Source organism: Vanellus vanellus (genome assembly GCF_965231255.1).
Source record: "Vanellus vanellus genome assembly, chromosome: 3".
Classification (NCBI taxonomy): Eukaryota; Metazoa; Chordata; class Aves; order Charadriiformes; family Charadriidae; genus Vanellus; species Vanellus vanellus.
The window spans coordinates 73,196,826-73,211,715 of NC_138907.1; the positions used below are offsets into that span (position 1 = coordinate 73,196,826).

Sequence of the window (14,890 nt, forward strand, 5' to 3'; positions counted from 1 at the left end):
TTTCTTTTGTTTGTTATTAAAATATTGTAGAAAATAAAACAGAATATCATAAAATTTTTGTTCTTAAATCACTTAAATTAGTTAAAATAAGGAACACCTCTATAAATGTGAAACTTGATCTTAGCAAGGGAAAATTAACTGAGAAGATGTCAGGGTCAAGATCTCAGTAAATCTTAATCAGTGTACTGTCTCCGCTGTCAAACCTGCCTTGCTAAGCACATGTTGTGTTTTTTGAGTAACTCAAGGAAGGAACAGTCAGTCTCAAATGCGGAGAAGAGTTGAATTTAGTATGAGGAAGAAGCATGGTACAAGGAGCCTTGGGATAGAGGACATGAGGATTTATTGGGACTGTAAGGCTGGGAAAGGCATCTGAGCTTTGGAAAGCTTTGAAAAAAATGGATCAGAAGAGAATTCTAAAGAATGAGAATAGGACTCAAGAAATGGCTTAAATATATCTCTTTGCTTCAATTCTTCCATCTATAAAATGAGCTGTAAAAATGGCATCAGTTCATAGGAGGATTATGAAAATAGAGCAGCTAATAATTTTGCTGTACTGCACAGCTGTACTGACAAGTATCATAAAAGAACTAATTACTCAGTTATCAGAATAGGATCTGAATAGCACTAGTGAAATTTTTTAGACAGCAGATTTTGCAGTGCAAACAAGAAAAACTGAGCAAGTCTCATGTGGCAAGTTTCATTTGTCCCACATGGTAATTGATCTGGGTTCAGTGAAGAAGACATGTACTTGTTGTATAGCAGCGTATTACTGAAAGTGTAACTCTCTGTTTTGTCACTCTGCCCCACTGCTACTAGGAACAAAGAGATTGTGCAATAATTTTATACACAAAATATTTATTGCCTTTTGCACACCTTAATGGAGCACTAGGACAAGCTACTTAAGCTTAATGTGCTTGCCACCCCCAGCAAAACACTTGATGAGTCTCTGTTTTTGGATGAGGAAGGGTTGGCCTCTCCTACTTCTTGGAATGGGCTGGATGACACTAGGTTGCTGTCTTCTGGCTTCCTGGTTTTCCTTAGGGTTTTATACCTTTTCACAACAGTCTCTTTCCTCTTGAGTTCTTCAGCTCTTAGCTGTCCCGCCCTTGCAATCTTACCAATGCCTGCAGTTGTACATTTTGTTTCGTGCATGGTTCTGGTCTATGTATTTTCATACCTGTTTCTGAGATATTACTGATTTCTCAGAAATCTGAGCCTAGGGCTACACACAGGGACTGAAACGATGCTAAGCCTTGCATTACAGCTGAACCCCTAGGAGAGAGTTAATAAAGGAGCTTCTGTAGCTGAAAATCTTGAAGTCTTGTATTACCTGGTTTCTTCAAGAAGACTTTGTGGTATAATGAATTATCTAGTGTAATCCACTGGAATATATAATAAAGCTCTTAATCTTAACATGTTTCGTGTTAAGTATTTTGTGATAGAAATTGTTCTTCTGAAAATGCATTGTCATATTAATAAAGCTGAAGCATACGTTTATCATTTTCCTTAAAAAAAGAAAATTTCAGAATTTGTCTATTACTCCACAGAGATCAAATGAAAACAGAAATTATATTTGATTATTTCTGTACAGTTGAACTTGAAGACTAATTGTTGATTTCTTTTGGTTTTACATAAATTTTATAGATATGGTGTGGGGCTTTTTTTAAAAAATTTATTGCAATGGCCTGAAAAACTTCCCAAAGCCCAGTCTGGATTTTAAACTTTACTATTTTCTGTGGGGATTATGTATAGGAGATAGATGGGTAAAGGCTGAAGAGTAAGCATATTATCAGTATAATTTTATAAAAAGTTGAAACTTCTGCATTCTGTTAACACAGACTGAAAAACTATGATAGTAGATATATTTTTAATGATTTTGATAATTAAGTGCAAAGTGAAACCAGTAATAGAGAAGAAAGTCCTATTTGTCTTTATTTTGTGATTAATCAAGCATGTTAGATTAGAAAATGAACTGAAAAAATAAGGCATCTATTGTAACACTTTAAGGAAAGGTCAATTCTTGGTTGAGATCAGGAATATTTATGCCAGGAGGAATAATTTTCATGTGGTGCACCTCTACTTCGTATTGACTGTATGGCAAGTATTTAATGTTTCTTCCATCCTTCTTATCTCTGAAGGAGTTGGAGCAGCAGTTTGAGAAGGAGAAACTGCATTTGGAAGATGATAAGAATCAGCTCCGACAGCAGCTAGAAAACCTGAAGGAAGAGCTGACAACGAAACTCACTTCTGCCAATCAGGAGGCAAGGTTTAACTTAATTGTGTCAGCTAATGGTCCTGCGCACTAGACTACATTTCATCAATAACGATCTTGTGCTTAGAGTCCAGTACAGAGTGAGGACTACACTGTTCAGTCTGTTTAGTGCCTTGTTTCTGTTTAAAGAGGAGTATTCTTCAAACATGCTAAGTTACTTGGCTGCTTCTGAGCACTGATTTTTTTGTCCTTTACAAAATTAACAAAGGAAAAGAGATTGAGGTACAAAACAGTTGACATAAACAGCCTAAACAGCCTTTCTTGTTTTAACTCTGCTTATTTTCTTATTAGGTACCTGATACAAAATACATCAGGAGACAGAGGGAAAATTTACTGTTCAGGAGACAGAGGGAAAATTTACTGTATTGACTGTATTTTAAACCCATATTTCTTTACAATTAATATATTGTAAATTCTGGTCAGCCTCCTGACTTGCAGATGATCTTTGTATATTTCCATGACATGAAATATTTATTTATAGGAAGACACAAATTATTTGCAATGTTTTGATATATGCAATCAGTGTTAAATTTATCATATCTCAATACAGTTTCAAGTTTTTGAGCTTGAAATCACCAACTTTTCATAATATAATATTTTTAAGCTAGAAAGATACTCTACTAATATAAAAAAACATCAATTCGTTCTTGTCTGGAACTTTTGCCTTGTTTCAAGAAAATAATTCATCAGCTTCCTTGTTCAACAGGCCATACATATGATTTCTGTATGTGCTTTATGACAGATGTAAGTGTGAATTTAAGTACACTTCTGCAACGGTACTTTTCATTACTGTTTTCTGTACCGTACAAGTTCTGGAGACTGCAGGTGTCTCCCTAATTCTGGTGGCTTGAAAATTGCACAAATGTTAAATTGCTTTAGAACAAAACTGCTTGTTTTGAATAAATGGGAAAGATTGCCCTTTTAATTTTTTTTTAAATTTTTTTTAAAGTATATATTCTTATATGATAATATACTGCTATATTGTTAATATAGAAATATGTTACTGAATTAATATACATGTTAATGTATTAAAATATTGTATGTTAAAGTATATATTAATATAGTCTCAATATATTTAGAATACTTTCAGAATAGTGCCTGCCAGATAGATAGGTAGATAGGCATGCCAGAGAATATATACTACTGGAGTAGTTGAACCAACCGTCTTAAGAGCTCAGCAGCACTGATCGGTCAGTGGTGAGTACCTGTTAAACAGGAGACTTTACTTTCTTCTGATAGTTGTGAGTGCCTCTGCTGGTACTTCAGACCTTGGAGAAGGTGCAAATTGAAGCTGGAACTGCTCTTGCTCCTTTAACAGTATGTTTACCTACATTCAAATTGATGAAAAAATGATGTATTTGTTATATATGTTAACAAAAACATACACAGGTTTATTTTCCACTTCGAAATTACATAAAGTTCAGTTATTTCTTTTTGGCTTTAACTTCTCTGTTGTATGTTGACTTTCCTTGTTGCTGCATTAGATCTGAGAGCACTGTTGTTCTATTGTCATTCAACGCTAGGCTCTAATTTAATTACTCTTTACTCACAAACCCAAGAGAAGTTGATAATAAACTTGCTCCTTCTTTGAGGGAAATGACTTCAAATGTTTTAAGAATGAGTTTTAGTTATCTAATTGCTATTAAGTTCAGGCTTGGAGAATTCATCAGCACACTGGATTAAGAAAATGGAGGCATAGCTAAGGAATAGATAACTCCAGCATAAACTGAAATACGGAGCCTGTATTTGTGCTTGGCATTGCCCCGACCCAGATGTAGGACCTTGAACTTGGCCTTTTTGAAGTGCACAAGGTGGGCTTGGGCCCACCTCTGCAGCCTGTCCAGGTCCCTCTGGATGGCATCCCTCCCCTCCAGAGCGTCTACCTTGCCAAAGAGCTTGGTGTCATCGGCAAACTTGCTGAGGGTGCACTCAACCCCACTGTCCATGTCGCCGACAAAGATGTTGAACAGTACAGGTCCCAGTACTGACCCCTGAGGAATGCCACTCGTCACTGCTGTCCACTTGGACATCAAACCGTTGACCGCAACTCTTTGAGTGCGACCGTCCAGCCAGTTTTTTATCCACCGAGTGGTCCGTTTGTCGAATCCATGTCTCTTCAATTTAGAGACCAGGATATCGTGTGGGACAGTGTCAAACGCTTTGCACAAGTCCAAGTAGATGACATCAGTTGGTCTTCCCTTGTCCACTGCCACTGTAACCCCTTTGTAGAAGGCCACCAAATTTGTCAGGCATGACTTGCTGTTGGTGTAGCCATGCTGGCTGTCACCAGTCACCTCCTTGTTTTCTGTGTGCCTCAGCAGAGTTTCCAGGAGGATCTGCTCCATGATCTTGCCAGGCACAGAGGTGAGACTGACTGGCCTGTAGTTCCCTGGATCTTCCTTATTTCCCTTTTTGAAAATAGGGGTTATGTTTCCCCTTTTCCAGTTGGCAGAAATCTCGCCAGACCTCCACAACTTCTCAAATATGATGGCTAGTGGCTTAGCGACTTGATCTGCCATTTCCCTCAGGCCCCGTGGATGTATCTCATCAGGTCCCATGGACTTGTGCACCTTCAGGTTCCTCAGGTGGTCTCGTACTTGATCTTTACGTACAGTGGGTGGTTCTCCATTTTCCCAATCCTCGCCTTTGCATTCTGCATCATGGGCAGTGCAGCTGTGGTTCTTGCCTGTGAAGGCTGAGGCAAAAAAGTCATTGAGTACCTCAGCTCTGTCTCTGTCCTGGGTAACCAGTTCTTGCGTTCCCTTCCAGAGAGGGCCCACATTTTCCCTAGTCTTTCTTTTCCTGCTGACATACTTAAAGAAGGATTTTTTGTTTGTCTTAATGTCCCTGGCCAGATTTAGTTCTATCTGGGTTCTAGCTTGTCTAACCTGATCCCTGGCTGCTCGAATGATTCCTCTGTATGACTCCCAGGCTACCTGCCCCTGTTTCCACTCCCTATAGGCCTCCTTTTTCCTTTTGGTCATGTCCATGTTATTGAGCCACGATAAGTGTAATATAGTGTATTTTGCATATTGAGAGAATGAGAGAAAGTGTATTGGCAATAATTTCAGGGTGGTCTGTAAATCCACTGTGTAGTACAGAGGCGATACATTTTATTTTCTTACTGTGTTTATCTTAAGCACATGAGACAGGTCCTTCGCTTGCAACTACAGCTTACCCTTAGATCTCTACTGACAACTGACAAGAGTTTCTCAATGTCTTCGCTGACCTGGAAGAGACTTCCCTGTGAAATGAGTGGCGCATCTTTAGCTTAGCTCTTACATTTCTACTGCTGCTTCATTGTTTTGTTTCTTTTGTGTTAAGTTACAGATGTCATTTAACAGTAGGCATATATTTATTACTGCGGATATTAGCTTAGTTCTAGTTTCCCTGCTGAGAAAGCTGCTTTTGAACCTATGCGATCCTCTGTTCCTTTTGACAGACTTTTTGATAGCAATTATCTTAGCTAAATGATGGGGAAGATTCAAGCCTCATTAGGCTTGCTCCTAGTACCAAGCTGTTTAAGAACAGTGTAATCTTAAATACTTGCCGGAGGTTTTTTTGAGAGTTCAGGTTAAGTCACGATCTGAACTTTCTCAAACGTATCTCAGGATGAGGCTGGCTGTTTGCTCTATAAATTTGCTTCCTTTCACTGTAGACCAGGCAAGACCTTTTAGAAAGACTCTGTCACTTGACAGAGTAGTCTAAGGACTGGCCATCTCCATGCAAAGGATTTCTAATGATATTAGTCATGATCATTTTAAACAGCCTCCAGCATTGCTTTGACATCAGTAGAACAGACCTAAGCCCTGCAAGTGGCATTCCTGTGTAATGTTACCATATCCTTTAGACCTACAGGACTGCTGTCGGGTCACGTGTTCATGTTTCATGCAGGTGGTGTGCTACTACCAGGTATGTAGACAGCAGTGCGCTTTGAGGATATCAGTACAGTTTTAGGGGCAGTTTTTCATGTAGGGATTCTCCTTCAGGTAGTAGTGCTTTGTAGGCAATTACTTGTTGTTTGTATATAATGCAAAGGAGCACATAGACAAGTGCTCAAGATTACGTTAGTTTTTCTGAGATTTGTCACACTGAAGAAATTTGGGATTCCTTGCTGAGAGAAAAGGAGGAGTCCCTCTCTTTAAACATTTCATGGGTTGCATACAGAGGGAGAGAGTTCTAGGAGGCGGGGGAGTGTGTGTGCCTGTGTATGTTATAAAGAGTATTTGCATATAATTATGCTAACAAACAGAAAGAGTAGTTATAACTCCTACCTGTTTGCACCTGCAAACCAGAGGCTAGTCTTTTCTTGGGATGCTTGTCCCATTGTGAATGAATTAATCTCAACATACAAAGGCAGTGGAATAGACTATTACTTCTGCAAAAACTTCAGTTCCCATTAGCTGCTGTTCTTTGGTCCCCCCTGGCTCCCATTATTCTGTTTTTCCAGCCTACGTATTTTAAAAGTTTATCTTTTCCTGTAGCTCATAAACAATGTTCAATCTCTAATATTTTTACTTGAAGCAAAGAAGTATAGCATCATTTTACAGATGGGCAGCTGAAGCACAAAGAGGCAGAAAAAAGTGTATTGTTACATAGCAGTTAAGGAAATGATCACATTATACTCTACAGATATTAGACTGAGCTTTCAACAGCTAGTTTATGGACAGGTAGCAATCCAAAAACAGAGAAACATACCCTAGCACAAGTTAATTTATCCACTAGATTAGAGTTTATATATTTTGAAATAGTGGTTCTCATTATTTTAATTTGCATAAAACACGCTTACTCACAGTAAAATGACAGGTAATTTCAGAACTCTTATGTAACTTCTTTCCTTGCAAAATGCTTCAAACATAGGTTAGATATTTTTTTACTTGTAAAAATCCTTTCATTGAATCTTTGATTTTATAATATTACAGGATTTTTTTTTAATACAGAAACATTAAATGATATTGAAGGAGAACAGGCTGTGCAAATAAAAATTTGTCTAGGTTGGAACTAGAAAACACTGGAAGAAAATGACACCAGGATGACTTGGCTGCCATTAGTAATAATTATGGAAATTACAATATTATTTTTTTTATGTCATAGGTGTGTCGCCTGCAAGACCTAGTACGAAAAAGTGAACAAGGTCTTGGTACTGCAGAAGGACATATCTCCAGTCTTCAAGAAGCTCAGGAAATACTCCAGAAAGAACTAGAATTAACTAGAGCAAGATTGCGAGAGACCACAGATTCATTGTATAGTGTTGAGGTAACCATAATGTTGGAGAATAAAATGTGCAGAGTACAGTTACAGGGATTTTGGTCTTTTTTTTAAAACTGCAAGAAGTATTCTAGTACACATGATTGAAGGAGCTTCACATGGCTTCATTAAAAGAGATTTCTCTTTTTATTTCAAACAGAGTTAAAAAAAACTGGAAAACTAGGATGGGTTTGTTTGGGATTGTTTTTTTTTTGTTGTTGTTGGTTGGTTGTTTTGAGGGGGGCTTGGTTGGAGTTTTTTTTTTGTTTTCAGAACACTTTTAGTATTTAACAAGTATTGCAGCAAGCACATCTTTCTGCGGTTAATATAAATTGTAGCTGGCAAACATGTTCATACAAAATACATCCAGAGTTGGATTTTTCAGAGGCTTAGCAGAATTTCATGAGAATGTAAAAAGAATATGTTACACCAGTGCTATTCCAGACAGTTTCATGTCCTGGTGCAAAACAAGATCCAGAGCTTATTAGCTCTAGAATTCATTGAAACCTTTTAATTTTATTTTTTTTTTATGCATGTATACCATGTTTTCCTCAAATCATGGGCACAGTCTTCATTTCAGGCTCAGACTTAGAATTTCAGAAGATGCTTGAGAATAGTTTAAAGATATATGCTATGATATCTTGAAAGATAGCAATCATCCAGAAAATGTGACCACTTTATACAATTGAAGCAGTTAATTGGTATAAGCACAAATATATTGCCATTTTGGTTGGCTTAGACGGAACTTGAACTGTCAGTTAATCTGTCAGTAGCTCATTGACTTTAATACTAAGTATCATGTAAGTATCATACCAAGTACAACCTTTCCTTTTTCTTTCTGCAGTAAACAATACACATTTACAAGATCACAGCAATATTTGAAGTAGAGCAGCAAATATTAAAAAAAAATTAAAATCCCTGAATTTTTTTTTCATACTGGTGTTATTTTCTTAACAAACCAGCCTAAAACACAGTATTTGGTTTGCCTTTTTTTTTTTTTTTTAATTTCTTTCAGCTATGGTTATTAGATGTGCACCTTGCTACACTTTATAACTTCCTCTGTATTTTTTTTATAATTTCTCTTAAGTGTCTGTATGAACTACTGCATTCTTGTCTCTTCACCTATTATAACATTTAAATATTCATATATAGCAGGTTACTGGCAATAATATTTATCTTAACAGATTCTAAAATATATAAATGAAAAAATCCTACAAAGAAATTCTCACTTTAAAAAATCTTAATTAAATTCAAATGGCCATGTTTGCTTCTCATGAATGAAGCAAGCAAGCACTGCTGAAAAACATTCATGTAAGTATGATTTCTAGGTAGTACCTAATACTATTCTAATATGGTAAAATCTGAACACAAATTGATAGGAATTGTAATTATTTTTTTTTCTGTGCTCAGACTGTGAATCCCTGTTTCTAGCAGGTTTGTCCTGTCAAGAAACAGGAAGAAGGTACATGAACTTTGTATCAAATCCAGATTGCTTAAGCTTTGAAATTCAAATACTGAATATTTCCTGATTTAAGAAAAAAAAAAAATCGAAAACGTGCTTATCAAGAACCTAAGCAACCTGCTCTAATTCTGAAGTTAGTCCTGCACTAAACAGGACTTGATGACCATTTGAGGTTCTTTCCAGTAGAAATTATTCTGTGATTCAATGTAGTATTTGAAAATATTACTTCCAGAATGACGTACTGGAAAACTGCTTCTTAGAGGAATGCAGAATTCTGTTCCAGAAGTAAGAAATATCAGCAGATATATAGCCATTAATTGTGTTCAATTAGGAACTACACACTGAAAAAGTTATAGTTCAAGTTTTATGAGCCAATTATAACTTGTCAAACTTTTATACTAAAAATGTCAAGTTTAAGGTTTGAAATACTTTTTTGCTGCTGATCAGTCTCTATTGTGAAGTTTGTGTTTGCAGGGAGAACTAGATCAGGAGAGACAACAGCATGAGGCAATGATTGCTGCCATGAGAGAAGAGGAGAAGTTCAAAGTCGACAGAATGGCTCGTGACTTGGAAATAAAATGGACAGAAAATCTTCGGCAAGTATTTTTTTTTCTTTTATTTTTTAATAAATGAAGTACATTACATACAAATGTAATAGCTAATGAAATGTAAAGCAAAGGTTTCTGTTATTATCCAAGGTTTTCCAATTATTACTGAGTTCTTAACTCTTTTTCACTTCTTGCACAAGGCCCACTGCATTTTAGTTATTTGACCTTTGCTTTTAGACAGGAATGTAATAAGCTTCGTGAAGAGCTGAGGCTACAGCATGAAGAGGATAAGAAGGCAGCCATGACTCAGCTGTTGCAACTGAAAGAACGTGAAAAAAATGCAGCAAGGGATGGATGGCAAAAAAAAGTTGAAGATCTTTTAGACCAGGTAACTATGGTCTCTTTGAGAATTGGAAGGCCATTGCAGTTTAGTTGCTGGTGGTTTTATTGCTAATTAACTACATGAGATTGGTTGTGACATCTGTCTTTGAAATGAAATTTGTTAGCATAATGCTTTTTAAACCTAATCATTATCAAACTTTTTAAGTAATATATGAAGATGCCTTAAAATTATATGGATGTCCTTCTTTACACTAAATGCGAATAAAACTTTTTTACAGTTTTTGGGCGGAGTGGGAAGGTGTTGACAGTCTCACCTCTTCACTATAAGATTTTTTTGATTCTTTGTCTTCCCACCTATTCTGTTGTAAATATTTATAAATGCTAATTGTTTGAACTTGGAGGTATCACTTACCTTTACAATAATGACACTGTACAAGTCACTGAAAAGTCAAAAGGTCCCTCAGTTTCTATGACATGTTTATTACAGCTATGTCTTTTCTTAAGTGATTTTGAAGATTATTTGGGGATAGTTTTTTAAAAATACTGAGTTTTTCAATTGCAACTCATATTTATAAACTCAATTATGTTAGATAATTCACAGAAAATACTTGCTTTGTATTTTTTTCAAACCATAAGTGCTATAGAACTATAGTTCTATTGACTAAGTTTGAAAGAATAGCTGATAATGAACAAATACATTTTAAAGTAAGAGCAACAGATTTTGGAACTCATTGAATGACTGTGATTTCAGGGTGTTATCGTAAGATGGCTTTTACTTTGCTGTCTAAATTGAGAAGCCTAATTGCTGAACACGCACTTGATTATACAGCTTTCTGTAGGAACACATAACTTATTTTGCTGACAAGAGAATTTAAGCTTGTAAAATCTTGTGGCTTAGGCTCATAAAAACTGGAGGTTTTCGAAATTCTCTCTCTGTTACTTTTTACAACATGAATGTAATAAGACTTGGACTCACTTGATTTTAAGTTTCACTTACTGCCTTTACCCAAGCTTCATTTACTCTCTTGGCTTCTACCTATAAATAGCATTTTCTCTAGGAAAGTAAAACTTGAAAGGGATATGTTAAACCTTCTGTAGTTCTAACATACTTTTAAAATACTTCACTTATCTTTACCTTTTAAAAATACCATAATAAATCTAACCTACAGTTTCAGAGTGGAAAATTAGTATGTTGCAAATGAACAGTTGTTTTCTGCATATGGAAGACATTTTGGAATCAGAAAGCCTAAGAAGCTAAATGTAATGAGGAAAGTATTACTAGAGAATTTGCAGACATAGGAAATGGTCTGCATATGCAAAATGGCTGGGTTTGTTGTTTTGGGGTGTTTTTTTTTGTTTCCTCTTAATTCCTTTTACTGTACCAAAGAGCTGTACCATTTCATAACAGCATGTGTGTTCGGAGGACTAATAAGAAAATAAACCATGGGAGCCTTCACTTTTTTTTTTTTTTTTTTTAATCCAAGTGTTGCTTTTCCATACCAGTGTTTGAGTTAGATAGGTATTTTATAAAGATTGAAAAGTTATTGGTGGTGGCAACGAATTAAGCTTTCCCTCTGTAAGAAGCTACCTTTTATCCATTACACCTGGAGGAGAGAGAATTCTGGACCACAGCATACAAGATGGGTAACTTAAGAAATGAGTTTGTAGTAAGTTCCTCCTGATTGCAGTGCACAAAAGGTAGCCTCTGAGAGTTACACTGACCTGAATCATAGGCTGACTTAGGTTGGAAGAGACCTCAGGAAGTCATCTAGTGCAACCTCCTGCTCAAATCAGTCAACACTGAATTTGAACCAGGTTGCTTAGGGCTTTGTCCATTCAGGTCTTGAAGAACCTCCAAGGATGAAGATTCCACAGCCTCTCTGAATAATCTTTTCTAGTGGTTAATTATCCTCATGGTGAGTGTTTTCTTTATATTTAGACAGAACCTCCTCTGTTTCAGTTTATGGTCATTGCTTCTTATAGCCCTACTGTGCACCACTGTAAGAAGGTTGGGTCCACTTTCTCCGTAACCACCTTACAGGTACTGGAAAGTGATTAAGTCCCACAAAACCTTTTCTTTAGACTGAACAAACCCAGTTTCCTCAGCAGGATATATGCTCCAGTTTCCTCAGCAGGATATATGCTCCAGTCCCAGCCATGTTGGTGGTAGCTCTCAGCTGAATATGTTCAAGTTTATCAATGTTTGTCTTGTACTGCGGCAGCCAAAGCTGAATGAACTGGAGGAGGTGACAGAATATGCCCTCCAGGTGATGTGCAACAAGTGCCAAGTGAAAGGGACTGATCCCTTCCCTCAAACTACTGGTTGTTGCTACAGCCCAGCGTGCTGCTGGCATTCATTGCTGCCAAGCCATGCTGCTGATTCATGTTTAGCCTACTGTAACTAGGTTATGCGAAGCAGATCTGTAACCCAGTATGAACCAGTGCAGGGCTTTAGCCCATCCCATGTAAAGCACTTTGCATTTGTCCTTGTTGAATTTTGTGAGGTTCCTATCAGCCCATACCTATAACCTATATAGTTCCCTTTGGAAGTTCCCTTTGGATGGCAGTCTTGCCTTTCAATGTATTGTGTCTCCTCTTCTGTGCCATGCCCACTCTACCTCTCCTCCCAGTTTGGTGTCATCCACAAACTCAGTGAGGGTACTGTCTGTGTCCTCCTCCAAATCATTGATAAAGATACTAAAACAAATAGGTACTGGGACACCTTAGGAACTCTGCTTGTAACAAGTGTTCAGGTAGAGTGAGCTGTTAATTGCTATCCTTTCAGCCTGATAATCCAGCTGGTTCTCATCTATCTAGTAGCCCACGCATCTGAATTGTGATACAATCAGATATAAGGATGTTAAAAATCTGCTGAAATTGACGTTGCAAGCATCCACTGTTCTCCCCTCATCCACAGATTTAGTCATTTTGTCATAGTAGAAAAATCAAAGAGAATATTTTCATTATGGAAGAGTAGAAGATTTTTGGTATCCATTTCATAACGCAAAGATTACTATAGACTTTGGTTGTATTAATCTAGAATTATGATGTTCTGAGTGGAAATTGCATTGGACCCAGTTTGGCACTACAGGAACTACTGCAATAACCCTAGCTGTGCTTGGCAATCTGTAAATATACAATAAAACAAGAGCAACTAAGATGATTAAGGGATTGGAGCATCTCCCTTATGAGGAAAGGCTGAGAGAGCTGGGACTCTTTAGCCTGGAGAAGAGAAGGCTGAGGGGAGACCTTATTAATGCTTACAAGTATCTAAAGGATGGCTTGAAGGAGGATGGAGCCAGGCTCTTTTCAATGGTTCCCAGTGACAGGACGAGGGGTAATGGGAACAAGTTAGAACACAGGAAGTTCCGCTCAAATACACGGAAACACTTCTTTACAGTGAGGGTGACAGAGCACTGGCACAGGCTGCCCAGGGAGGTTGTGGAGTCCCCTTCTCTGGAGATTTTCAAGACCCGCCTGGATGCAGTCCTGAGTAATGTGCTCTGGGCAATCCTGCTTTAGCAGGGGAGTTGGACTAGATGATCTCTAGAGGTCCCTTCCAACTCTGAAAACTCCGTGATTCTGTGAAAACTCTTTACCTCAGAGGGTTCACAGTCTAGTTTAAACAGACTGGAAACAGCGACAAAAGTGAAATTCTTCTGCTGTTACATATATATTGAAGTTAACAGCATTGGGAAGAATTCAGTTTTCAGTTCATCAAAAAGATATCTGTTCATACCTGTCTTCTTTTGACTAGACTGAACTAGAACAGCCTGAGATACTGCAGTAGGGGTGTAAAATTGTGTATTTATTACACTCAGCCCTAGTCATCATTAGTGAGAAGATGCATTTAAAACCCATTTGAAAGGCATGAAGTCCGTGTAAGAATTAAGAAGAGAGCAGAGATCCAACTCCTCTTTCTGCAATTCAGATTTTTACACCTGAAATGTTGGTCTGGTCTATACCAGCAGTACTATACAATGATTTATCAAAATAATACAAGAGCAAGGTCTCTGCTAAATCATTTGTAAACTTCTAACTTGGCAGAAAATGTGGCCTACATGTGCTCTTTTTCTTGAGAAAGTGTCTAGAACTTCACCTCTTAGTTGTATAAATCCTGTTCAGAAAGGTTGAATTCAGAAATTAAATGCTTATCAGTATGTTGCAGTATAAGGAATTCCAGAAAGATGTAACGAACATGAATTATTTTGGGGAGTGAGGGGTGGAATTTAGGAAATTATTTCTAGACAAAAGTGAGGTCATCTACTTGACAGATGTAATTTAAATTTAAAGGGCTTATTTATTTTTTTCTTGGCAAATTGATGAGTATCATGTGCAGTGCAAAACAGTGAAAATAACATGCTTTTTAATATGGAAAATACTGTATTCCTTTATAAGTTTATCATATACTCTCACTCCTATGGATACATCACTTTCTAATATGTATTGATGCATCTCAGATTTGATTTAAAAACAAGCTACAAAGAAGTGTAGCACCTAACTTGAAGTACAGGAATGGTTATGTAAGCAAAGTGTTGAAAGAACAGGTTTAAATGAACAGAGAGAAGTGACACAGTATAGTTACTTAAACCGTACGAAAATACAACATAGAGAATGCCCATCTCTGAATACTGCTGACTGGTGCCAGAAAAACTGAATGAAGCGACACAGCTACAAATGGCAACAAATTAAAAAAAAAATCAATCAAAAAATTTATGCCCATAAAGTGTACTAAGCTGTGGGGGTTTTTAATTGTGTTATACTAATATACAAATTTCTGCCTTCTATTTGTTGTTGCAAATTTGATAGGTGAGATCTAGCTCTTGTATAAAGCAAGGTAATATTTTTCTTTTATACCAGTAATGCTAAGTGGTCCCTCATAGACTGTGTGTAGGATTATTATTATTCTAACAGTGTAGTTTTGTTATGAGTAAAATAATTCTCTTGCAAGAACATGCTAATCAGCTGATTAAGTACTTCAACGCATTCTTCCCAGTTGCAAAGCATCACTTACCATCT

At 37.0% G+C, this 14,890-nt stretch overlaps 1 protein-coding gene across 2 annotated transcripts in view; it reads left to right on the forward strand.

Moving 5' to 3' along the window:
- The window catches only part of FAM184A (family with sequence similarity 184 member A), a 52,621-nt gene that overhangs the window by 10,033 nt on the left and 27,698 nt on the right, over positions 1–14,890 (forward strand). For both annotated transcript variants that reach the window (XM_082481096.1, XM_082481097.1), the window contains exons 5-8: positions 2,139–2,261; positions 7,367–7,528; positions 9,456–9,581; positions 9,771–9,917. In XM_082481096.1, coding sequence (XP_082337222.1) covers positions 2,139–2,261; positions 7,367–7,528; positions 9,456–9,581; positions 9,771–9,917 — 558 coding nt within the window. The remainder of the gene's footprint in view (positions 1–2,138; positions 2,262–7,366; positions 7,529–9,455; positions 9,582–9,770; positions 9,918–14,890) is intronic.